Source organism: Patagioenas fasciata, chromosome 1, assembly GCF_037038585.1.
Source record: "Patagioenas fasciata isolate bPatFas1 chromosome 1, bPatFas1.hap1, whole genome shotgun sequence".
NCBI lineage: Eukaryota > Metazoa > Chordata > Aves > Columbiformes > Columbidae > Patagioenas > Patagioenas fasciata.
The window spans coordinates 60,706,157-60,731,978 of NC_092520.1; the positions used below are offsets into that span (position 1 = coordinate 60,706,157).

Below are 25,822 nucleotides of genomic sequence, written 5' to 3' on the forward strand. Positions count from 1 at the left end.
TATTTTGAACTTACATATGACGTAATAATCTTTGTTCTTCTGAAATTCCAGGCCCCAGAGATTAGGACTGAACTCTTGAAACTTGATGGTAAACTTAACATCTTGATCTGGCTTGGCACAGTTGAGTAGAGGTGTATTGTCCTTTCTAATAGCACAGCTGTCTGCTTGGTCTTTATCAACCATGTAGACCTTATAATATTCATACTGGCCAACAGTTTTAGAGTCCACCTTTGGGCATATAATATCCAATTTGTCTCCTATCTGTGGATATAGTACCAATCCTTGTCCAGGAAGGAATCTAAAACAGAACAAAAGAAAAAAGAGAGAAAAAAAAAGGCAAAATGTGAACCACTTGACAAAATCTCATCCAAAAAAGTAGCAATTGCAATGGACAGAAAGGAACAAACACACAGTTTCCAAAACCAAAATGACAGACTGAGCAAACCAGATTTTAATAGTTTGGGTCTGACTCAATTTAATATCAACAAGATGTTTATTTAAATCTTGGAAATTACAGATGGATTGAGTTTTATAGACTCAATCCCAGTTCTGGGAACTCTAGAAGGTTTTAAGTCTCTGGCAGGCACTGCTGTTTCTTCCACATTTGGCCATTCACAGCAGCTAGTACAATGTCTAATGGGCTACAATCCTGTTTTTCTGCTTTGGTAACATTTCTACTATTGCACATATTTTGCTAATTTTGGACAGGGGAGAATGACAAGAATAATCTTTCAACCTTCCCAGAGCAGCAGTCATGTGGGAAAGGAAATATCTTAGACTTTAAGAGTTAACAACATTACAATGCTGACTGATGTTACTAGTATAACACAAAGGAACACCAGTCACTCACCAGGGTCATACTAAAAGACCTGGGGTGGACAAAGACCCACCTGATCCAAGGGCCATGCCTGCCACTGATAAAACACTCTTCCAAAACAGCGTGACTGCTACACTACGCTGATTTCTTATTTTTCATGAACTCTACCATTACCATCATTATTTTAGCTCTTTTTTCTTTCTTGTGCTACAAGTGGAACATGGGTGTGCTTTGGTTTTGTATAGATGAAGACTTGTTACACAAACTGGCAGTAAACTTTGTTTGGGGTTAAGCTTGATATTGTATCCTTCCTACTTGTATTAACTAACGGACAAACTTCACCACTTCCTCACCAAAGAAAAACATAAATTGTAATTATTTATAGTATCAATTGATACACAAAATGAGGAGCCTTGTTCTCATGAGGAGCCTTGCTCTCACACGGACAAAAGCCGCAGCAGGTTTGTTTGTTTCTTTGTTTTCTCCTTAAGATATATTTGTTCCAATTAAGGCCAAGAAGCACACGCTTTAGAACTACAGCCAATGACACAACATACTTGAATGCAAGACCTAAAAGCCTGACTTTCTTTCCTCTTTCTCCTGCCTGCCAGTCTTTTCCAAAGATCTTCCTTAATGGAGAATCGGACTGAAACACTGACTGAAACAACTGCTACTTAATGAACACCCTTCTCCAAGTGCTAACATTTAAACAGCACAAGTAGTAAATCTAGCTTATTCACAGGCAGCCTTTCTGGAAACTTTAAATTAGAGTATTAAGGCCCAAGCAGAACAAAGCTGTAGGCAATGGTGACCTCCAGTCTCTGGCTTGGCTAAAGAAGCCCATCAGCACACAGTAGTACTGGGGGAGAGCTTACTAAATTAGAGAAAAGGATGATGCGACACCCCAATTTCAAATCCATCATTTACAACCACTTGCTCCCACACAATGCGAGTTTATGATCTGTGCTAATTGAGCGGGATTATTTTCACTCAAAAGGCTGTGCAAGAATTATATTTGTTGTGAAGCAGCATAGAGCAGGACAAAGACATGTAATTACAGATTTACAGAAAAAGAACAATGCAATGTTATGGCAAGAAAAATGACTGTTGATGTATAAATCACTGCACTTTTTTGTGTCGTGCAGTGTAATTCCCAGACAACAGAAACCAGGCTTGGCCATGGCTGTTCAAACTGAGATGCACTGGAGAAAGGGCCAAGCTGTGCTTCTTCCTCCCCACCTTCCTGAAAGCTGAAATGGCGAAACAAATAGAGAGGTGGAAATGCACCCTCCTCAGAGCCACCAATCTGGTGAGGGGTGACAAAGGGAGAGGCCAGCTCTGCCAGGGCACTGAGGACATGGCAGGAAGAGGACCACAGCCAGCCAATGTTCCCGAGGGAGCAGAACGGATCCTGGCTCAGGCTCTCCCCGGGGACCAACTCCAACCAGGCAAAGGGACAGTTTCTGAGCTAACCTCCATCATCCACGACTGACTTTGCCACCTTGTTGGACCACAGCCCCATATTATTTCGCTCCTGTGCAGCACAGTTGTACCCGAAATATGAAAATTACTCGTATTCTCCCATTTGCATGCCAGGACAAAGGCTGGTCACCGTAGAATCCCACCGCTGCAAATATTTCTTCTTGCTAGTAATTCTTCTTCATGTAATGTGAATATGTAATATTGAAACACGTGAGATTTCAGAGGAACAGATCTTTGTTTTTAAATCAATCAATTTAGATTCCCATGCATAACAAATACGAAATTCATAAAGTTAGAAACGCGCACCTGCCTGTCATTGTCAATAATTTGACCTAAAAGCTGTCCTGAAAAACAAAAACACTGATTCCAATTTTAGCTGTTGTGTATGTATGTGTGTGTCATGAAGCAGCAGCAGTATACATTCTGCATGCAAACTTCGAGCGCAAACAGGCTGGGTTTAGATTGCCAGGCGATACTCAGAAAGCAGCTAGCAGAGAGAAAGCACACTTGTGTGCCGCAGTTAAGCAGCCAGGAATTGCCCCATAAAAGGCAGAGGACAGAACCACCCCCAGCAGACAGCTAAAACACATTTTACAAGTGCTTTAAACCGACGCACTCGTTAGACTTTATGGCAGGGGAATATTCGCGCTATGGCTCTGAAGTCTGTACAGTTTGAGAACTAAACTCGGTAAATCCCGTTCCACTTGAGTTTCTGAAGTTGTAGGATCTAACGCTGATGGGATTAGGAAAGAAAAAAAGGCTGAAAATGAAAGGATTAATCTGAGAACTTGATTGTATTGAAATTTTTTCCACAGTTTGCAGTTTTGACCGTGACCTTTGCAAGAAAGATATTTTTCCAATTTACTTTCCTTATTTTCTTACAACAATAAAGCACAAATATGGATGGAGAGAATAAAAAAGTTTCATCTCATGCATTTCAGTTCAACCATAAAAATTAGTGGCTGATTAGTAGTAGGCATGATTTTTATCCCTTTATTTAATACTTTTGCTACTGTATTTTCATAAAGACTTTAAATAAATCATTTGCTGGGTACTAAGCATTTTCTGAAGCCATTTATTAAATGTCAGGAGGATTAAGACTACTGTTTTATGATCCAATTTTGAAAACCTTACCTCTGAAAAAAAAAAAAAAGTATATTCAGCCTTAGTAGAGGTTAATAAAAACTTCAGGATTAATCCTGAACCTTTATTTCTGCAAGTGCTGATGTAGCCTTAAGCATTCTGGGGTAGCATCAACACTTCTGAAATGTTTGCAGGATGGCATCTGTAAAAATAGAGCTAATAAACTGGCTTTTAAAGTCTGGATAGAATGTGCTTTCAACTAATTAAAAAGCCTTTTTTTTTGTTTTTTTTTTTTTTTTCCCCCAAACAGAAATATAATAAAGATGGAACAAGAAGTTTTCAGGATCCTGCGACTGATCCTCGAGGAGGCTGCGTTACACTGATGGTTGCTTGGGACTGTGACAAGCTCTCCGAGCAGTCAGGATAGTGACAGCACTGGAATCACTGCTTTCTATAAAAAGCTAACTTTCGAACTTTCTGCTTTTCAGATCCAAATGTTCTTCACTGGGAAATCTACATACCAATATAGCCCCCGGTGCCCCAACAGAAACTTAGGAGAAAAGCTTAGCGAGTTGCCTGACTCATATCTGCCAGCAGTAAGATACAGTGAGACTAGAGCATTCGATTAATCTTTCCCACAATTAATTATCCTGGTGCTTACTGTGAGAAAGCATAGAAAAGCATATTAAGTACAGCAAAAGCTGTATGATGAAATTCATGCACTTTCAGTCTGGCACTTTTGGATACAGAAGGCATTTCTACTGTCAGCCCAAAACTAGTGTATTGTGGGTGACATTTGACATCTGTGCAAAGCCCATGGATGTGAATGGATCCCCCGCGTCCAACTAGTCAGGCAGCTTATCAAATAACAGCAACATGCAGAGTTCCCAAACCTTTTCAAAAATAAGTACTATATTAGATCAAAAAGTCACATGACACACAAACACAAAATAGAACAGAGTAGTCTGTTCCCCACTCCCACCAGCATCACAAGAATTTTCTTTACCATGCTCGTTTTAAGGCCCAGCAGTTCCTGGCACTAATGTACCCTTACTGGTCAAAGTCTCAAATAAATTAAATTTTATTTTGAAATTTTACAAAAAATTGAATTTATATTATTGACAGTTTCCAACTAATTTCTCAAGAATCTACTTCTTGTTTAGAGAAAACAGTCACATTCAACCATATTAAATTACAAAGTTTTCCTTAATGATAATCACTCAAACGTGCTTAATTTCATAATAGTAAATTCTCAAAAAAAAAAATACGACTTTAACTGCCGGCACTGAGAATATTCTAGTATTCCTTACTACACAGACATTCCTAAATCTGCAAAATTATCAACAGAGAAAATTCTTAGAGAAATAAATTCTTAAAGAGATTGTGTTAATCTTGACTGATGTAACAAATGTGTTCTCATGCTTTTCCCAACTTGCAAAACTACATATATATACACACATACTATAAATACATATATGCACACTTAGCTTTAATTATATCCCAGTAATTATAAAATAAATGCAATTTTAGAAAGCATGTTAGTACTTGTTGTGAGTTTTGTATATTTAACTGGAGAAACGGTGCCAAATTTCTGTGCTTTAATACCATACCTGAACTAATTGGTGTAGGTAGTTAGCTTTAAATTAATGTAACAAAAATAACCCTAAAAATGCGAACAATCAAGATGTTTCTTAAAATGCAGCCTGAAACCTTCTGTTGGGGAACCCTATCCACTTAACTTTATGAAGTTAAACCAGCAGCCTGACTATAAAGTTATTCATTGAAAAGTTTTATTAAGGAAATGTCATGAATACTAATAACACAGTATGTTAGTCCGTTACTTGTACAAGTGCAAACTGAAACAGAATACAGAACAGCATAGCGTGTACAAGTCCTTACTGTTTAAAAAGCGTGGTTATAAATAGTATATGTATGCATCATCTGGCTTTTGAGAAAATAACAACGTTCATATTTGGAATATAATTTTGTCCACAGGAGAAATATTTAAACAAGGCAAAAGTCCTACCAGCTTGATGAAAAGCAAATAAAAGTTCCAGGCTAAGGTCCTAATGATTTCAGTGAAGTACCAGTGGGCTAATCACAGCCTGCTGAATGAGATGAAAACCAGTTTACTGACTCCCAAAGACTTTGAACTGAATAAAATAAAATAAATAATAAAAAAAAACCAAAACAAAACAAAACAACAAACAGAGACCAGGGGTCTCTATAAGACTCCTTTGCTTCATACAGAGTTTTCACATTAGTTTCTGTCATATTCAACATCATATACAAAGATATGCCATGGGGATATAAAGTATACACCCAGCTGTAAACCTGAAATGATTTTTTGCAGAAGCAGTGGTTTTACAGGACTGATCTCACACCAGTTTAAATGGATTAAGTGAACATGAATTCAGCAAGAAGCAGATCAGGAATTGCTGTGGAACAGACGGAAAAACAAGTTTCATCAAAAAAGATTGATGTGGAGCCTCTGTCTCAAAATGGGTATGGAATTTGGTTAAAAAGAAAGGCAGTACTCTCACATGAAGTCTCTGCAAGAAAAATGACCATAGTGTGACACAGCAAGATGACAGTCTGGTTTTACACACAGACCAGCAGATGAAACTTTGAAAACGAAAGAAGTACAGCATTTCATATTATTAAAATTCTTTTAAGTGAGTTTTGGAAGCTATTTTTCTTTGTCAGTGCAGTATTATCAAATTATTTTAATACTGTAACAAAGTTTTACAGAGCATGCTAAATAGGGATGGTTTTGAATTTAAATAAAATTGAAGAAGTTTAATCTGCTGACCTTTATTTATATGTAACATTTTTCCACGCAGTTAATGAAACTATTCATGTAAGCAATGGTTACTTGCATTAATAGAGCTTGCAGGCTAGAAACTAAATGGAACTCAAACAAATAAATAAACAAATATATTCACGCTCATCTCTTAAGATCTTTAATTGTAAATACCACATTATACAAAGCAAGAGTATAAAATACCATAACAAAAGTTTCTAAAGCTGAAGCTCTTGTATTTCTCACTTGAATTGCAAGGGAAGAAGCTCTTTTCAGGGCTCGGGCTCTCTTGCAGTAAAACCTGCAGCAAGCCCATAAATGTCTTGAAATAGATGCTTCAACTGTTGCTAAATCTCCATCCTGGGGCTTGTGGTACCTCCTTGTCCCTTTCCCTCCCTCACCTCCAAAGGAGCCCATCTTTTGCGGACCACCCAGGGGAAATGCCTGCAGTGCACTGAAAAAGGGAATGGTCAAGGGTTTATTTTGTTTTATTCACCACCCTGGACACAAAACGGTAGTGATGTCACCATTTTGTGTGTCTCAAGTAGACACGCAAATAGACGCAATTCTTGATGCCTCTTCCGGGACCTATTGTTATTGAAATAGGTTGCAAAACTTCCATTAACTTCAGTGGGGCAAGATAATGCAATATGTTTATAAATGAAAACTTAATAAGCTACACGAGAATAATTCTGCAGCATTATTGTATTTCCTCAAAATTTTAAGTGGACAAAGAACACGGAGGATGTATGAAATTTTAGCTGTTCACTTCATCAATTCATCGCACTACCTTTTGCAAAATATCAGAGGAAAGCACTGAAAATACAATGAAGGATTTCTAATTGGCATAAAATAAGGAAGGGTTGAGAGTGTATACACTTCTCCCCAAATAAAACATTTTTTTTTGCATGGATGTGCAGGATTTGACAGTCAAATTGTACCATCCCATCACAGTCCTAGAGGCACAAAGCTTCCATTGTATAGACACCCACATACATCATCCCTCTTCAAACATGACACAAAATGCCCTGACTGGTCTTCTAGAAACACGTGTCATGAGTTGCCCTCACCAAATAACTCATGTGTCAGTTGCAGAGATACACTCACTTCTTCGCTCCGTTCAGCTTAGGATGGTCTCAAGGCTAAAGGTACCTTGTACTTGAAAGGGCACAACACCTGCAGCTAAGACATAATATTTGGCAAGAACTGTACCCCTTTCACCCTTCACGTCTACAGAAAATCACCTGCAACTTAGCATCAAACACACCTTATTGGAGAAACTCTAAGAGAGAATCTGCTTCCTTAAAAGCTGTGATGTACGAGGTTACGGATGTGATCTCATCCCATGGAAAAAGAAGCTAAAGGAGGTGTCGCAGATTCTCCTTCAGGGCTACCCCAATCCTGAGCTCGTCAGGGGCAGCTGACTCTGCAGTTCCTGTCCAGGGGACTGTGGCATCTTGGGGTGACCATGGACCCCGGTGCGCCAGGAGGTCCCTCTCCCCAGGCCCCCCGTGGAAAAGAGGCAGTGCTCTGCCTTCAGCCCCACAGCACGCTGCTGTCAGAAGGGTTTTGCTCTGAAACAAGCGTATCTGTTTCAACTCGACGTCATCTCCACCTGCAAGAGATGTTGAGTATTGCTGGAAAGCTGCCCTTTCCCTTCCTGCTAGGCTCTCACTTGCAGAACAAAGAAAAAGCCCACTTACATAGCTAAAATCTTCAGACCAACTTGTGCTTTACCCCTCCATCCCGTAAGTAAATCCAGGGTGTGAAAAGGGATGTGCAGTCTTTCTCCTGTAAAAGGGAAGCATGTTTTCCTCTGCCTTAAAAAAACCAACCTCCGAGAGCAAACACTTATCTGTATCGTTTTGTTTTTTCCTCTACAGTGGGAAACAAGATCTGGGCTTTTTGCACAAGAACGTGCAGACTGGCTTAGAACATTTACCACACAGGTAATGCTTGAAATGCTGAAAAGATGTATGATTTGATTTTTTACTACCGTTGACAAAAGAATTTTTTTTTAATATAGATTTTATATTCAGTTTTCATACATGACCTCCACATAAAGCACTATTAATAGCAATTAACTTTTTGTATTGTTGTGCAGAAAGCAATTACTACTCTGCTAAAAGTACTTAAAGCACTAGAGAATTCTGATCCATTTATAAAATCAATTCTGGTTACCACAAAAGAACCACTAATGTGCTTCAAGACAGTCTCCTAACTAAGAAAAAAAAAAAAGAAAAAAAAAAAAAAAAAGGGATGGATATGACCAATGTTCTATTTTAAAGTGTATTATATTAACATTTCATCAGCATTTACAGAAATATGAACCCGCACAACAGGGCTGGACTTGGCTTCAGCAAATAAGGAATCACTCCTCACATCACTGATCGCTCACTTGCTCTCATGCACAAGCATGGAAAAATAGGCAAATTCTCCTTTTTATTGGATTTCAGCAGAAACATGCTTTCTACATAGAGTTTAAAAACTGCAAGTGGCTGCAGTAGAGTGTAGTGGCCAATCTGTATAAATGGCTTATTCTGAGGAATTTCTGAAAGAGAAAACACTCAGTAGGTGCATTGTAATTAGTTGCTCTTTCTAGTTACCTCTTGACAAATGATGCATGCAGGTCTGGATGAGAGCCCAACTCTTGACCCATGCCACCACTACACACTTTAGTACTTCAAGCAGAAACCCCTAGCCTCAGCATTCTTTTCATTTTGTTTTTCCAGAAACTCAATGCTGGTAATGCACAACATGAGAACCAGACATGATTAGCAAAGTTGGAATTCTTTCAGAAGTGCTTCGTATAGCTATGTTCTAAATATATCTGAGGAAAGCTTCTTGCCTTCAATTCCTTCCAAATATTTAGCATGTTTCAGGACTGGGTTAAAGGACAGAACATGGAAGTACAGCAAACACTGTTCCCACAATGCGTAACAATATGCTTTAGTGACATTTGTGAGCCTTTCAAACAGAAGATATTCATGTGATCATTATTTTAAATGAGAGGTTATAAGACTATTGAGAAATGCAACTTTTGCCACAAAAAAAATACCCTTTAAAAAAAACAAGCATTTTTTGGATAGCACTTTACTGCCCCCTTTTGCACTTTAACATTAGAACAGGTTTCAACATGAACATATGTCTGAGAAACACTGTGAAAATACGGGGTAAGAAGACAGAGCATCATGTTTACACACTAGTAGACTATCAGGCACAGCTTCGGGGACACCTTCCACTTAACCTACACTGAAAACTAATGAAACATCTAGCTTTCATTGTCCCTAGTCTTCCATGCAAGAGATCAGTAATGAATGGTTTAAATTACCATTTTTATCTGCATGCATATGGGCAACTGGGAAAGCAGTGGATATTGGTCATTAAGACTAGTTGTCTCTCTAGCACAGTTTTCTAAAGCAAAGATCATCTAGATCATCTTCAACTTGAATTTGGTTTTATTCATTAGGAAGAAAAGAATGACAAAGGGCTTTCCAGTCTGAGGCCATTCATTTGTTAGCAATCCCTTAACTGAGAGGATGGGTGTATCCTTCAGAAGAAAACTTCACAAACTGGCAGGCAAGAATATTTTCATGAAAGGTGAAGACGAGAAGCCTAGACATTCAAATACCCTGCAAGACTACAAGCATAAACCCGTTCTGCAACTCCACACTGCAATTACAGTCAGTACGGAATCCATGTATGTCTGCATGTGTTCACACAGATCTATGAAAGGTAATAAATCTGTAGTCTAGTGGCCAGTTATTTACAAAATATTAATTCATTATGACAGAGCCAGAAGGGGGCTCGTCCTGCCCCAACCTTCAGCTTCCATTTGACAAAGCCCATGTGCTGCTGTGTACACTCATATTTAAACTTAATCCATTTTCCTCTGTCATCCTACAATTACAATACAAGTCACAATAATATTAAATTTCACTGCCTACAGCATTGCACAATTGAACCATTACTGTAATGAAAACTGACTCCCTTTGATATTAACACTGGTGTTTTCTCTCATTTGCTAGCCATGAAATACAGGAAGAGACCAATGTTGTTTTAATTAAAGAATTGCTGCTCAAAACATGCTACTGGGAATATTAAAGCACTTCTTTGCTCTTGCAGCAGAGATAATCAAGTATTTATATATGGTTTGTATTTTTGAAAAAAAGAAAAAATAAGAAAAATAATCTGTGCCATGAATTCAGCGTAACACAAAACCACTGCTCTGCTTGACGTGCTCGCCGAGGCAGGGTGTGCCAAACCCAAGAAAGATGGTGCTTTGTTGAAAAGATGCAGAGCAGTAGTTAGCATGGAACGGAAAGTCAAACCAAACCATGTGTGCTTCTTACACGAGTCACTAAAGTCTTTGCTTTTAAAAAGCTAACAGAGAGCAGCTGGCATTTGCCAAAGAAGTACTTTTCAAAAAGGGCACTATAAATCACAAGAAAGAAACAATAAAACCAGATTGTTCTACTGCTGTGCTATTCTGCGCTCTTCTCCACCGTTCTGTTACATGAACAGATCTGTCAGCCACAATACAAAGATACCAACCCAGGTTTGCAGTCTTCCTTCACTTTACTACAATTTGTTTGCACCTGTACAGTCTTGTTCCAAGACATGCTCCAAGCAAAGTCGAGGGCGGGGACCGTCTTGTTACTTGATGAGACATTGATAATCGGTGATTATATCTCAAATTCAAAGAAAAAATTTCAGCTGCTTTGCAGTTATTAGAAAATATATTACTGCATACCATTTGCCTGCATAAGTAAACACTGGAAGCAGAACAAGTTGTTAACTCAAAACTTTCAAGAAAAGTTATGCCAAATCAATAACAGCACTGTATCACAAACCAAACCTGTTTTGGCAAATCATCGTTATGCAAAGATTTTCAGAATCCAGTTGCAATTCTCTGTCACTCCTACACCACATCCTTTTTCTCTTTATATTAAAAAGATGGTTTTGAGGTGGGAGAAAATGGCATAAAGCAAAAATCCAAATGGCATATCTACAATCAGTCTGCACTTGCATCTCACTTTTAACCCAGTATTCAGCTTCTCGCAAGGACGGAAATCCTACATTCTTACACTAAACACAAACTTTTCCAAAAGTTTGACTGATTTTCAGAATCAGAATAAAACTGGGTGGCCACTGCCACCTCCAAGACAGTAGCAGTATTTGAGCTACCAAGAACCAGCTTGTTGCCCCCTGCAGGTCTGAGCCTCTCAAATTAAGCTGAACTGACACTGAAATAGTTTCAAAACTCCTGTAAAGGTTCAGAAGTGCTAGACTGGACATCACTAGACTGGACACCCCTGCCGTAGGTGGAGAGTCCATCAGAGAGGTTCAGTAGATGGCCAGGGACAGCAGGAGCTCCAACCACTCCATTTTAACTCACTGACTACGGGCAAGCTACATAAAAATTGAGACTCTTTCCAAATCTAGACAGAGCCATAGCTTCTGACATCATTTTCTCATTAAAAAAAAAAAAAAAAGTAACGAAGCTTCAGAGAGATGTGTCTTTGTCTAACCCCCAAAAATGTTTTCACTCTGGCCTTGGTTCAAGACAGCTCAAGCTTAAATTCGTCCCGCTTCAGCAAAAACATTCAGTATTCAGCACATGCTTAACATGAGCTTTTCTGAATAAGGACAGTTTCCTGAGTCAGGCCCTAGGAGCATAGTGCCATCTTGCTCACCTTGCTGTCACAGACCGACCCACAGAATGGAAAAGACTATAATAAGCGACACGTTTACGAAGATTCGGTTTTCGTTTTTCTTCAAAAAGTGCCTGAAACCCATCTGATAGAAGGAACAATGATTGCCACTAAAAATTATCTCTTTTAAAATATTTATCACACAGACTAGTAATCTTACCTGCCAACATGACCTTCCCTGTTCAGGTAATCTATACAGCTTGGAAATACCTTGGAAAAAGAAAACTAAAAAAAACCCCACAACCTAAATGTCAAGTGTTTTGCAGTGATTAAGCTAGACTGCTTCTGAACTAAGCTGAAATTAATTAAACATGAAGAAAGCAACTGAAGTGTGGACAGTGAATGCTATGGGATTGCAAATCCTCAAAAGGAGTCAAGGTGCTCGCAACTCCAAATTTAGACTTTTATCCAGTCAGGTATAGAAACTAACTGCTGCTCAGGCAGTAGGTAAACAGATAGCAAGCACCAGCAAAAATGAGAATGCAAAACTGCACCACTCGAAGAGTGAGAAACGCAGTTATGTGTGCTTTCGCCAGTGCTTGCTGCATAGGTTCCTTAAACAAACTGCTTCAAACTTGCAGAACATCAAAAGCCAGATGGGTCTTCCCAAATGAATCCACAGGCAAGGAGCCAGGATTCCCGTTTGCTGCAGAAGTAGGCCTGGACTTGATTTGAGTCTTCTCAGCTCTGACAGGCTGAAATCTGGCAGAACTCCCAATCCAAAATAAAATAGCATTCAATTGCAACTGGGCTTTAACTAATAACAATAAATTTTAAATCCTTCTTATTAGCTTTAACATGCACTTCCCTTTACAGTGCACTGTTCCCCTTTCCCACCGCTCTTCTTCGGTTTGGGTACCTAAGTAAACACACTACTCAAATAAAAGCTAACAAAACAGTGAGAAGTCATTTGCAGCATCATATATTTTTTCAGCCTAACATACCATCCTACCATCTAACTTATCCATATAATAGCCATATAATTTTCCATTTTCTGTTGACATGTGTAAAACACGATTATACTCTAAAGTGTACACAGGTCTGAATCCTGCTAAATAAAGTTTCATAAATCCTATTTTAGCCATTAGCTATGAGACATTTTAAAAAATCACTACAGGTAGAAAACTGATCTTATAGTCATGTATTTGCCATACAATCAGGAATGATTCACGTAGCAACATAATCCTCTACTAGCCTTTATCTTTTTTGGCTTAGAACCTACGTGTAAAATCAGAAGAAAGCATAGACTATTACATCAAAGTTTAAATCAGCTGCATTATAATTATCATGCTGATACCGCAATAAACACGGGGTGTTGGCTGGCAAGGATTGCCAAAAAAGATAGAGGTCCTGCCCTTATTTGCTGTCTTTGACAATGTATATAATTGCATCAAAGGAAAGTTCTCTGCATCACAGTTACCAGGGGAAAAAAAAAAAAAAAATCTGGATGTTGTCTTTCCTTGAGTAAAATGATAGATTTTGTTCATTATAAGAAAATTATAATTTTGCCTATAGTGAAAAAACGATTATAATGTAAAGCCCTTGCAGGCTAATGTAATACTCACTGAAATCACTGCAGGTATTTTCATGGAGTTGAATAGGAGCTACACAGAAGCCTTGAACATGTTTATCTACTTGCAACTAGAAATATAAAATACTAAATGACATTTTCAAATACAGAACATAAAACTATCCATTATAATTCTGCATTTAAGTCTGTCTGAAGACTTCTGAAAATCTGGCTAAGATGAAACATGAATTTACAAACACACACACCAAAAAATCAAACTTACAATGAAGACACTTCAAGTTTAGGGAATTTCCATGCTTTATAGTTTCAGTTTTGGAGATTACCCACTCTTGGGGGCGGAGAAGCAACGGCAAAACTGCTTTTTGTTCTGCCATTTTGTTTTCCTACTTGGCTCTTGGAAAACATACTTAGTGCTTGTCGTCTCAAAGCCTCTCCACTCTTTTGGCGTTGGGGATTTTGGTTTGTTTTTTTCCAGTTAGGGAACAGAACTGCAAATTGCAAAACCTCTGTGTTTCAAGTCCATCTTCGAGTTAATGTATGTCAGTGAAAACTTACTTGAGGAGCGGGGAAGCTGCAGAGGATTCTGTATGGGAAGAGGGATGCACCCCATAAGCAATTTCACCCGCTCCTTCCCGTGCCCTGCCAAACCTCCCCAGCCTTATCTGGTACATTTCTGAAATGTGACATGACAGGCAGGTTCGAAAGCTAAATGTTGGATAATGGTGGGCAAACAAAGGACATCGGTTTTTGCATTATTTCTTTAATTACTTTAACCCTTGTTCGAACAGAAAGCATAAGGCCAGAGTAATTCAGCTTCTCTCTTTGTCATTTGCCTGCCATAAATATGCACCAGTCTGCATTTGAAAAGCTGAAGGAGGCCGCAAGCTTGCTGGACATTTATCATGCTCTGTTCCCTGTTAACAAGCAAATACTTTAGTTGAATGGCCCATTAGCAATCATTGTCAAATGCAGAATGCAAGGTGCTTGGATGTGACCGGCCTGTAAATTAGATGAGGGTGCCCCTGCGCTTCGGAGAATTTCAGCAAATGAATTGGATCTTTTGATATAGATTTGTGAAGGTTAAGCTGCAAGAGAGGAAACGTATCTGAGCACTTCAGGCCCCGTATATTCTGCCAATCTGTTCAGCTCCCTATATGCACTTGTTTATTTTTCATTTGTTAAATCACATCAGCATCAAGCAGCTTGACAATTTTGGTTCTGGAGTTCCTTTTTCAGTCAGAACTGTGAAGCTTTCCAGCTTACTATGGGGTAGGATAAGAATGATAAATTCAAGCATGTAATTAACATCTTTATAAAAAAAAAAAAAACGGGGGGGGAGGGCGAAATTTAAAAAGTGTCTAAGCCACTGCCAAACAAACAGCATGAATTCCATTTTGCCGAGCTCATCCCAGGCTCATTCCCACTACAGAAAGACACAACTGTTATTGTAGGCTTCAGTGTTTTTTCCCCCTATGTCTAGACTCTGCCTAACAAATGCAGAGTGCTTTCCTTCCCCCCTCAGCAGACGAATGAGCAGGCAATAAAGTAAATATTTCTCGTTTGAATCTTACCCCTGATTTGCAATGTAACACTGACTTTAAGTTGCGGGTGTTCACAGTTTTCAGTTGGGTAAAAAAAAAAAAGCAAGTCTTAACTATTTAGAAGGCTCTTTAAGAGAAAAGGCAAGAAGAAAATCCAAGTAGCTGCACTAGGAATGATAGTTTACTACCTTTATAGCTACGGATCGCTTAAAATAAAGGACAAAACAATGGCTAATTTGTTGGCCGGGTGAACCAAAGGACTCACAGCAAACTCATTCCAATGATTTTAAGTTGGGGTGGATTGGGGGCCGGAGGATAGACAGATGCTTATCTCATTCATGTCCAGATTGCAGCCTGCCTTTTGGAAATAAATACCACCTAGAGACTCAGCCAGATGAATTCGGTTATCTGTAGCTTTATTGGTAAATAGGAATGGATGCTGTTTTGTTTTGTTGGAGTTTTTTGGTGTTTGTTTTTTTTTTTCTTTTATATTGTTTCAGGATGGGAAACACAAGAGATGCTGAAGTATCACCTGGCCAAGGCACAGACAATGCAGTGTGTTTATCTTTGCTGCTCCCATGGAGTGTGAGATGGAGACTAGAGCCTAGAACACAGCTGAAATCAAAAGGTCTCTGTTTTCTTTCCAGATAACCCCAGTCCTACCTATCCCCTCTGCTCTCTGTTCCTTGCCAGCATGCTCCTGCCCGAAGCCCAAATAGATCAAGGCAACAAACCCCAAGTGCAGCTAATTCTTCAGAAAGGCTGCTGCTAGGGCAGGAGTTAAAAAAAAGGGAAAATCTTCCACACCTAACAATTGCAGCCATCTCAAGTTTTAATCGGTCCCCGTCTGGGCAGAAAGCAGTAAATGAAATCTATCTTTACCATATTATACGCCACCAATGAGCAAGAACTGAGCATCTTTTCTTTACTGCTTTAACCATCCCAAGCCACAAGTAGGCTTTTCATGCGTTCTAATCCCGGCCCCCAAGTTTTGTGCGGTTCTCACATAATACCTTACAGCCCGGAGCAAGGCCCTTAGTTTCTAACACCCCTTTGAGAGACGTGTCATTTCTAACATCAAGCTAATCTATATGTTGCCATGGCATCACCCTTTATCTGCCTTTACATCTTATGAACTGCATGGATTTACCACATTATTTTTATCTGAAAGACAGAAAATGGTGGTTTTATTGCCATACAATCAGATTACTGCTGCTAGTTTCTCTATGCCTTTTTACCATACTTCAATCAAAAGGGATCAGTTTCTTTATACTCTGCCCTTGATTTACATTACATCTGTAAAGACCTAGTCTGGGTTGTAATCCCCTTATTAACTATGACCAGGGTTGATTTGCCTAAAAATAAAAGCAAATTGTGTCAGACCTTTTCACTTTGTTTTTGATTCGGAACTACAAAATGGATTACTAAAGAAATCTTCAGAGTTCACACGGCTGGTATAGTACTGAATTTAAAATGAGAATTAAACAAGTTAAACATGGGAGCTATGTCAACGGTTTACATTTTCTATCATGGGAGAAAGGCTGAACTGCATTTGTCTTTGTGTTCCCTGGCTTTAGAGAGACAATGAAGCCACAGGAGTTTTTCCAAGCTCTTCTAACACTGTCCTTTTGCCATCCTCCCTTCCTCTGCTTTTCATGCAACTCCCCCCCAAAACTCTTCTCCTTTGCTGCTCCCTCCCCACCCCCCCAAAAAAACTCCCCTCGGTCAAGACAACAATGTTCTGGTTTAAAGTCTATATTCTGTGGCACTGCATATTTTCATCAAAATATTTCAAGCAGTTTAGCATTCCTATTTAAGTTTCCACAACGCCTCACAAAGAATGAGCTCATAAGCAAATCCATGTAGATGTATGATAAATGACCAGAAAAACAGGTTTCTTTATGTCAGCAGCCAAAGCAAGCAGACATTAGGCACACATGAATACCATTTTAATCACTATTTTTTTTTTTCTCAGAAGAACACTTTCTTCTCATTTGCAATAAGCAATTTCAAGTACTGCAGGTTGCACAACACATGAAGACCAGATCTTCCACAAAAAAAAGAGCAAGCACCCCTGGCTCTGGCTACTGCACAGGGCTGAAAGTCCTGTCCTTGCCAGCGTGTCACAGCAGTCACCTCAGGCCCTCCACTGACTTTCTATTACAGGAACCTTGGCCGAATTTGAGACGATCCTTAGTGATACACCTAGAGCAATGTGATCTCCTTCCAATAAAACTGGGAGATGAAAAAAAAAAAGAAAAAGAGAGGGAGGCATTCTTGTGTGTGGGAAGAAAAAGAACTTAAGTGATTTTAGCTTGACTTTTAGTCACTGCCTTTCTAAAGGCAATTACTTCATTAAACAAAGTGAAATAATGTAGCACTGCTTACAGATAACATGCTTTAAGATAATGACTATAAATAATATAGCAATTATACTCCATGTATGAAAGGCTGGGGAAAACAACCAGCTCAAGAATTCAGCCTTCAGTTTGTTCTGTATTCATTTTGCTAATTCACTTGTGCTTGGGAGACCTGGCTACGAATGCCAGAGATATCAATGGACTGGAAGCCACTGCTCACTGCTTGTATTAGCATGCCAAGTGTCAACAGCTATGTTTTGGGTACAATTTAGGAGCATGTGTTTAAATCATTTTAACCTTCCACTCCTGTTTCTTCAGCTTGAAGCTGTAATTGCTGAGGTTAGAAAGTGCGGTCCCATGACACAGGACTCCCAAATAAATTCTTGTCTAGCTGAGAGGCTCCCAAACATGTTGTGAGATATCGGTTTAGCGAGCTCTTTGTGCTCCGGCTGGCTCGCCTGTCCTGAGAAACAACGGCTGTCCATTACCTACAGTTTATCATCCTGACAAAATGTGAGGAATGTGGATGTGAAAGCACTAACAATTCCACCCCTGGTGCTTTCTCCTTTTTTCCCCTCTCTATATTAAAACCGACAAGATTAACCCAAATGCAAACTGCAGAGCATAGTTCAAGGGGCTATTCAGTCAGTAGTGAATGTGCATTTGTTTACCTACAAAAATAAGAATTCCAGATACAATGAGAAGCAGACTAGTCTATATGCTACTGAATAGACCATTTAACAGGGTCATCAATTGTAGTTTATTTTATCAGTTTCTGACATGTTAGCATTCATTGAGAGGCTGGCTGTGAAATATCCCATATATAACTGGTTATCAGAAGCAGAGAAAAACAGCTATATAATCTAACTTAATCAGTGTCAAACACACCACTTGTGAGGATAACCTTCCACATGTCACTAAGCGGAACTGCTTGGCTCACCGACCTGTAGCACACAGGGAATAGCGGCATTTAGACATAAGCGATGTTTTTTTTAATGAAATTTCTCTACCATTTGACTACAAGGCAGTCCATAACATTACGTGCTGTCCTGTGTGCACCGCCTTGGTGAGCCCTAGTGAGGTGAAACTGAGGTAATCCTCCTATCTATACACATTGTTTATCTTGGCAGAAACAACACAGGCAGAAAGTCCCCCATTAAAAAGTGTCAACAGGAGTCAGGCCTACAGAGCAATTTTTCTCTGTGTTTTCAAGATCATGAGATCTAAGGCTCTTCAGATGAGAAGTCTGTAAAGTCTACCAAAACCATCTGCAACAATAACGTTTAACCTCCCAAGCAATAAAGTCACAGGTATAATTATTTTCTGTGCGTCATTTAAAACGCACCTCTTCTGATTTGGTTGAGGTAACAAAAGCAGATCTCTAGAAAGGGAGGAAGGGGAGAACAGGGCAGGGAGCTCTGACTTCGAACAGCAACTGAGTGCTCTCCATCCCAGCCACCTGCTAGAAATTATACGCTCAAAACTTCACTGCAAAACCAATTCAGTTTATACATTCACCTTAACCTAGAATTTATTATTTCATACTTCATATTAACCTGAGTAACAACTTCTCCCAGCATTTAATTGCCTACCTGTTCAGAAGATTTATGTGTTGAGGCTTTCAATAGAGTTAAATGCACAGCTTCCCTGAATAAATTAGCTGGCACCAAAGATAGTTATTATTTCAAACCTAAAAAGGAGCTTTATTATTATACTACGCCAAGATCCATTCAGCAGCTTACTTCTCAAGCTAACATTCAGCTTGAATCCAGAGTGAGGACAGCCTTGTCTAAGGAGAAATTATTCCATATCCTTCAGGCAAACAATTGTGACAAGAATTAGTAGGAAATCTTGCTCAGGGAAGTGGAGCTGTCTCACCGGCAGCAATATCGGTAATGCATTTGTAAGCTTCCTCAAACTACAGGCCTCCAAGTGTCCTATAAATCACTAGCCCCAGCAATTGGAAAGACTAATTTTAATAGTGTACTTCTTCACTGTGGTGATTAAGCCTCAATGAATCACTCAAGAAAACTAAATTACATCAACAGCACAACCTATTTTTAAGCGTGCATTAAAGTTGAAAAAACTAATTAGATATTATCATTAGATCTACCATTAACAACATTCAAACCTTTTTTCATAGTCAAATAGTTTAGAATTATCCAGATGGAAACACAAGGTGTATTTGATAAAGGAAGGGTATCCCCAGGCACTGTAAGATGGGTTGAATTCAGCTGCTCAGATGCTTTCATTTCACTGATGGCTAATAATAAATGTTACCAAGGTTAAGTTAAAAAAGCAACAGCAGGTTGGAGCTGTCAGGAGAGAGGCCGGAGCTGCGAACTCTTCTGCACTGGAAGAGTGACCTCTGTAGGCATAAACCCAGCCAGGGCTGGGGATGCAAGAGCCTTCCCCTTCCTCTAAGGCTGAGCCCAGCCTGTCTTCCACCAGCACAGCAGGCCCACTCACACAATGCAACCCCGGCTCGGAGCTTCTGACTTTCCAAAATTCAAATAGCATTATGAAGACCACTTTATAACCGGACAGGTCGCTTTAGTCTCTGATGTTATGTCGTACCTTTCCTAAGCCAAAGAAAGGCTTTGACTATGTAGCATCATGAAAGTGCAGAGCCAGTAACTGGAGCTATACTTCATTTTATTTTAACTGGCTTCCCACCTGGTGCATACATGAAATGATCATCTGTCACACAATGTTAGAAATAAAAATATGGAATTAACCAGCCCACAGCATTCCTGTCAATTTTTTTTAATTTTCATTTTTAAAGAAAGATCTGAAAAGTTTTATGTAAAGAAACCTTAAAGAGATCCAGCAAATATGTCCATTATTGAAAAACACTGGCAGAAATCTCCAGCGACTTTTGCTTCAGCAGGAACAACGGTAGGTAATGACTGCAACACAAGACTACTTGATAAACTTGAGATGCTACTCCTAACGCAAACTTCGAAATCTTCACAAACTCCTGGAGATCCTGCCACCTACACGGATTTAATCCCCGATCCAGGAAATACTCCATTCTTCTTGTCTCGTCACCACCTAACATTTCCTCTAAAGAGTCCCCCGGGAGAACAATATGTGTACTTACTGGATTTAATGGGAAATTCTAAATTCAATTAACGCAATGCATGTGGCTTGCTTTTAAATATGTATAATTGAATATGCAGCATGAGTTAAATAAATTATTTTAAACCACCTCTAGTACAAGGCTTCCTAAATGCTTTACATACTACCCTTCTTATGAAGAGTTTTGCTTTCTAAAATAGTGGTTTTGATCACAAAAGTTCAAAGGATTTCACAACTGAATAAAGCCAACTTTTATTTTGCATCTTAAAAATGAAAGGGGACAAAAAGAGAAGTAAAAATAGTTTTTCCATGACTGACTGCAGATTTCTCTTTAGAAAGACGGCCCACTTCCCAAAAAGTTCCTCTCCCCAACAGTAATAATTTTGTATGTTTGAGTATAGAAGCTTTTTTAGAAAGATATGCTTCTATTTTAAGAGCGTGCTTTGATAGTGAAGTCCTGGGAACACATGTGCTTTTTTGCCTGGGTTTGTTAATGAAGAATGACACTAAATGGTCGTGTGATGGGTAATGCTTAGTTCATTACTCACTGACATGTGCCTTGATACCATCAACTCCACAACCAAATTTAGCCCTGTTATAAGCAGATGTAACTTCGCTGGAGTCAATGGGATGAGTTTGCATCTGCAGACGGAGAAGTTGAAGAGTATCACCCCTTCCTGGAAACCCAGCGCGGCCCAGCCCCGCCGGCCTCCGCCGCTACTCCCGCCCCGGGGAGGCGGCGGCTCCGCCGGAGCGGAGCCCACACCCGGCCCGCAGGTTGCAGCCCAGTGCCGCCGCCCCGATCCCGGCCCCACCGCCCCGTCCCATCCCGCTGCTGCTCCCCCTCCCTCCCAGGACCCTCCCGCCAGGGGCAAGCGGCGGAGGGGGCAGCTCCGCCGTGACACGGACCACCCGCCCCGGAGAGGGCCAGATCCTGCTGTCGGCCCAGCCTGAAATCCCCCGCAGCGACCCCCACCCCGTCACTGTGGCTCCCGGCAGCCGCGGCACCAGCCCCCCCACCCCCATCCCGGGGGAGGTGGCGGGCAGGAGCGGGATGGAAACTTACTTGGGGTTTGAGGAATTCCAATATATGGGGTCTAAAACGATGGACCTCGCCAGCGCAGTTCTGCATAAAACCATCGCGACTCCCCAGCAGTACTTCCAGGCGGAGGCGTCTCGCCTCCGCGCTGCCATGGTCGCAGGCGGCACCGAGTCCTTCCCCGGAGCTTCGCCAACTCCGCCGTGCGGCTTCCCCGCACCTGAGCAGCAACAGCAGGGTGGGTGCCCGGTATCCCAACAGCCGGGACGATGAATAGGGAAAAAAGTAACAAAAAAAATTACACGCGAAAGGTCGACGATGCACTTGGTGAGAGACGTAAGCAGATCTACTGAGTCATGTATGCCACTCGCATGTAGGAAATTCTCCTGCGAGGTAAGATCCAAGCTACTTCCGAAGAAACAGGAATAACACAACAAAAAATGCAAATGCCTCAGTCCTTCCTCTTACTGGGGGTCTCCGGGCTGCCTTGGAAGATGCCACTCAAACTGCCAACTCCCATTTGGATCCAGTGCGCCATACACGTTCACAGTGTCTAAGGCTCGCGTGAAAAGGAGTTTTAAAAAAAGGTAAAATAAAAGAAATGGTGGTGTGAGAAATAAATGGATTAGGGTAAGTGTAACAGCCTCGTCAGGAAGCTCCTCCTGTGTGTCTCTCACTGCTCCCTGCAGTTTGCAATCCGCACAGGCACCAGCTCAGGCTGTTTCGGGGAGCTCGGCAACAGCCACGAGTCAATAAATCCACTCCGAGAGTCAGCTCCCCAGGTCCCGGGGAGGCGCATCCGCAGGGCTCCGGCCTCCCCGAGGGGCACCGCTGTCCTTCTCGCCGGCAAAGACCCCGGAGCGGAACAGGGAGAAGAAAAAGTGAACGAAAAAAAAAAAATTAAAAAAAAAAAAAAAAAAGCCCCGGGTGGGGGTTCGCAGCGTCAAAACGTCCCTCGCTCTCCCCTGACGAGATCCGCAGTGCGCGCCGCGGCGGCAGGAGAAGCCAGGCGTGGGACTTGCGCCACCGCGCAGCCCAGCACGGAGGAGAAGGAAGGAGGAGCCGCTCCAGCCGCGGCCGTTCCCACCGCGGCGCCTTCAACCCGCGATGCCGTCGCTCCGCTGCTGCTACTACTACTGCCCCCGCCGCGGCGAATCCCCAGCGCAGGAGCGCGGCCGGCGGCAGCGCGCCGCCGTAGCCATATAAGCGCGGCCCCGCCGCCCCGCCGCCGCCGCTCATAGGGCCGCCGCCGGGCCGCCGCGCTGGTTGGGCGCCGTGCGTGTCACTTATCGCCGCCGCCGTGGCGGGCGGGGCCGCGCCGAGCCCAGCCGAGCAGGGCCGGCAGGTAACACCCCCCGCCCCCTCCTCTCCTCCCCGCGCCGCGGGCGGCCGCCGGAGTGAGGGAAGAGCCCACTCGCTCTTAGTCACGGAGGGGCTGGGCGGGAGGCGCAGCTGGCCCACGCGGAGCGAAAGCAGGAGGGAAAAGTAAAATGAAATAAAATAACTCCCCAATCTATCTTTGCTAGAAGTGAGCGTTTTTCAAGTACACTGCTGCTTAAAGAGCGGGGAGGGCTCGGGGGTACCCCGCACCTTCTCCTCTACAGCGGGGGGCAGCACCCCAGAGAGAGCCGAGCTGCCGGCCCTGCGCGGGTAGGGGCCGGGTCTCCGCTGGCGCGGAGCTCCCCGCGCAACTTTCTGCGAGTGCCCCGCCGGGGGTGGGGAGGGGCAGGGGGCTTTCCCGCGCCCGGTCCCGGGCTGGTCCCTTCCCACGGGGCCTCTGAGTTTTCAGAGTTTACTTGGTTACGTGACAATTAGCCACGGACCGTCCCGAAATAAAGAGGAGTTGGACACGCAGAGCCCCTTCAAAGGGATGCGGAGCGGAGGGTTCCGAGGAGCACCGACGCCTGCTGCGGGCTCCCTCGCCTTTCTCTGGCGATCGCTCAGTGCCTCTTTCTTCCCTTCCACAGTTTTTTACTTTTGGGGGGGGGGGGAGGGCGGAATTTTCGGATCCAGTTGTTTTTCATACCCTGCGCATCTCGCCGGCACCTGGCCCTTTTATTTCATTTTATTATTAATTTCAGGCCAGAGGGAGTTACCTGTGGGCAGCTCTGGAGATGTTTCCCCAGCGGCTCCGGAGACCCCCAAGAGGGTGGGGAGGGCTGCGGAAGGGGGGTGTAAAGGGTCGCCGCGGCCGCCGCGTGTGCGCCCGCCGCCACGCTCGGCTCCCGGCGCGTCGCGGCACTTCCACGGGGCCACAGCGCCCACTAGCGGCCAGAGGCTGCCCTCCGCGTGTTGGTGGTGGGGGGCTGGGGAGCGGTACCCCTGGGCTGTGCCCCCTCTGCAGTTCCTTACGCGTCCTGCGCTGCCCGGCGTCTACGCGGTTCCCCCGCAAAAGGTACCGGCCGGTACCGCTGCTGAGGTTGGTGAGACCGGGCTTGAGAGGCGGCACACGCGTACGGTCCGCACCAAGTGCCGTATCGTGGCTAAATACTGGTTATATAAAGTTACAGTCACTCCTGTAAAATGAGGGGGGTTGCCGAATTTCTTCCAGGAGGGATGTCTTGCCAAAATAGTATCTGCAGAAAGGATTAAAAGTTATATCCCAGTTAAATTACGGCGCTCTTTCTGTCATTCTCCTACCTTTTAGTTAAGGCATGCAAAGAACGCGCTGCAAAAAGACCGTAATCTAGAGCCAGTTTCGTTTAATTTTATTCCTGAGGAAACGTGGGCATTTACTTTAAAATCGGGTGCTCGTTAGGCTTTTAGACGAACGCGAAGAAACCCTTATAAGAAAAGCGGCTGGCAGTGTAATTTATTTTCCTGATCAATTTGGAAGAAAATTATCGCCTTTCCCCCTTTTTACCTAAACTGGTGTTTCAGCCTTCGCCGCCCTGCCTGTCAGAGACCGCTCCTCTCACCCGCATCAGAAGGGCAAGATTCGAGGCGCGCTCGATGCCCCATAGATTTTGTGTTAATTGTGTTTGGTAGTTCTCTAATGAAATCTACCACTCAGGAAAATAAGGAACTCAGTTTGCTTTTCGCACAAAACATCGAATCCGTTTTAAGTAAACTGCTTAATTAAATTTAATTTGCAGTGAGAAAGGAATTGCAGATCCGGCGACGCAATTTGGTGGAAAAGGATCTGATACCCAGGATGGAAACTTAGCGCTCAAGTGAGAGAGAGAGATTGGGTATCTATGCACATCGAGGGGCATCAAAGGAGAGCTTCGCCAGTGAGAGGAGGAAAGTACTTAATTATTAAACTTTTAAACAAATGTGTGGTGTGTATCCAGTCGTGAGCCAATGTAAACACTGAGCCTGATAAATGCTTCTAGCAACAGAGACGTGTAAAAGAGGTTTACCTCAATTTTGTAATGCTGCTCCTTCTGTTTGTTTTGAAGCAAAAGGTTACGAGCGGTGTTTTGTAAAAGCTGTGAGTAAACTGTGACCTCTGGCACTCCGTATCCTTGCTTTAAGTAAACGGGAGGAAATGAAGAGCCCTGGTATTGTCTGAAAATATCCTCCTGTAGCTAAATATATCACTCGACTTCTATTGTCCAGCGGCTAGTCATTTTACATAAATACAGCTGGTTTAGCCTGCTCACCAGCACTTTATTGATGCACAGTGTATAAAAATCCACGTTAATAAAAATCACTTTTAACTAAGAACTTAGAGAAAACCGGGAAGTTATCTCCGAGATAGCCCAAGCAGCAGAGTTTAAGACATACGAAGAAACGCGGGCTCGGTGCCGGCTCCGCTCGGGTCACCCTTTTTGCCCGAGGGGCCGATCCCCGCGGCTGGGGTGGGTGAGAGGGGCGCTTGCTGCGCCGCGGAGTTATTCGTGGGTCTGAGCGGAGCGGAGCCGGGCGGGGAGGCGGGAACTGGGGCCGGGGCCGGGCGGGAGCGGGCGGCGCAGTGGCGCCCGGAGGAGCGGCGGGGGCGCGGAGCCCCTGGGCAGCCGAGGTGCGGCCACGCTCCCTCTACGGCCCTGTCCAGCCGACGAGCGCTGCATCGGCCTCCAACTTTCCCGTCTGGCTTCCGAGGAGCAACAGGAATTACCTCGGACAAGGAGGAAACGTGAGAATACGGGTTGGGGAAAGGGATTTAAAGGCAAAAAAAGCCCCAAAGTATTGGAGAAACTACCACCTGGCTTTGGCTGCAGTGGTGGCTTCTCTGGGGGCTATGTTGGGGTGAGATCCCGGCAGGTATTTCGGGTTTCGCGGGGAAGGCGGTTTCCTGGAAGACGAACTCGCAGGGGACAGGCTTCTGGGGGGAGGAAATCCTGCCGCGGCCGTGGGAGCGGCGCCGCAGTCCCTCTGAGCCCGGGCGGCCCGGAGTGGCGGCTGGGAATGGACGGATGGTTGGACAGA

At 42.8% G+C, this 25,822-nt stretch overlaps 1 protein-coding gene across 1 annotated transcript in view; it reads right to left on the minus strand.

Annotated features, from left to right (window-relative positions):
- Nucleotides 1-22,670, minus strand: part of EFNB2 (ephrin B2) — a 45,420-nt gene extending 22,750 nt beyond the window's left edge. The window contains exons 1-2 of the mRNA XM_065829672.2: nt 21,479-22,670; nt 15-298 (exon numbers count right to left, since the gene is read on the minus strand). Coding sequence (XP_065685744.2) covers nt 15-298; nt 21,479-21,606 — 412 coding nt within the window. The 5' untranslated portion in view covers nt 21,607-22,670. The remainder of the gene's footprint in view (nt 1-14; nt 299-21,478) is intronic.
- Between the last annotated feature and the right edge of the window lie 3,152 nt (nt 22,671-25,822).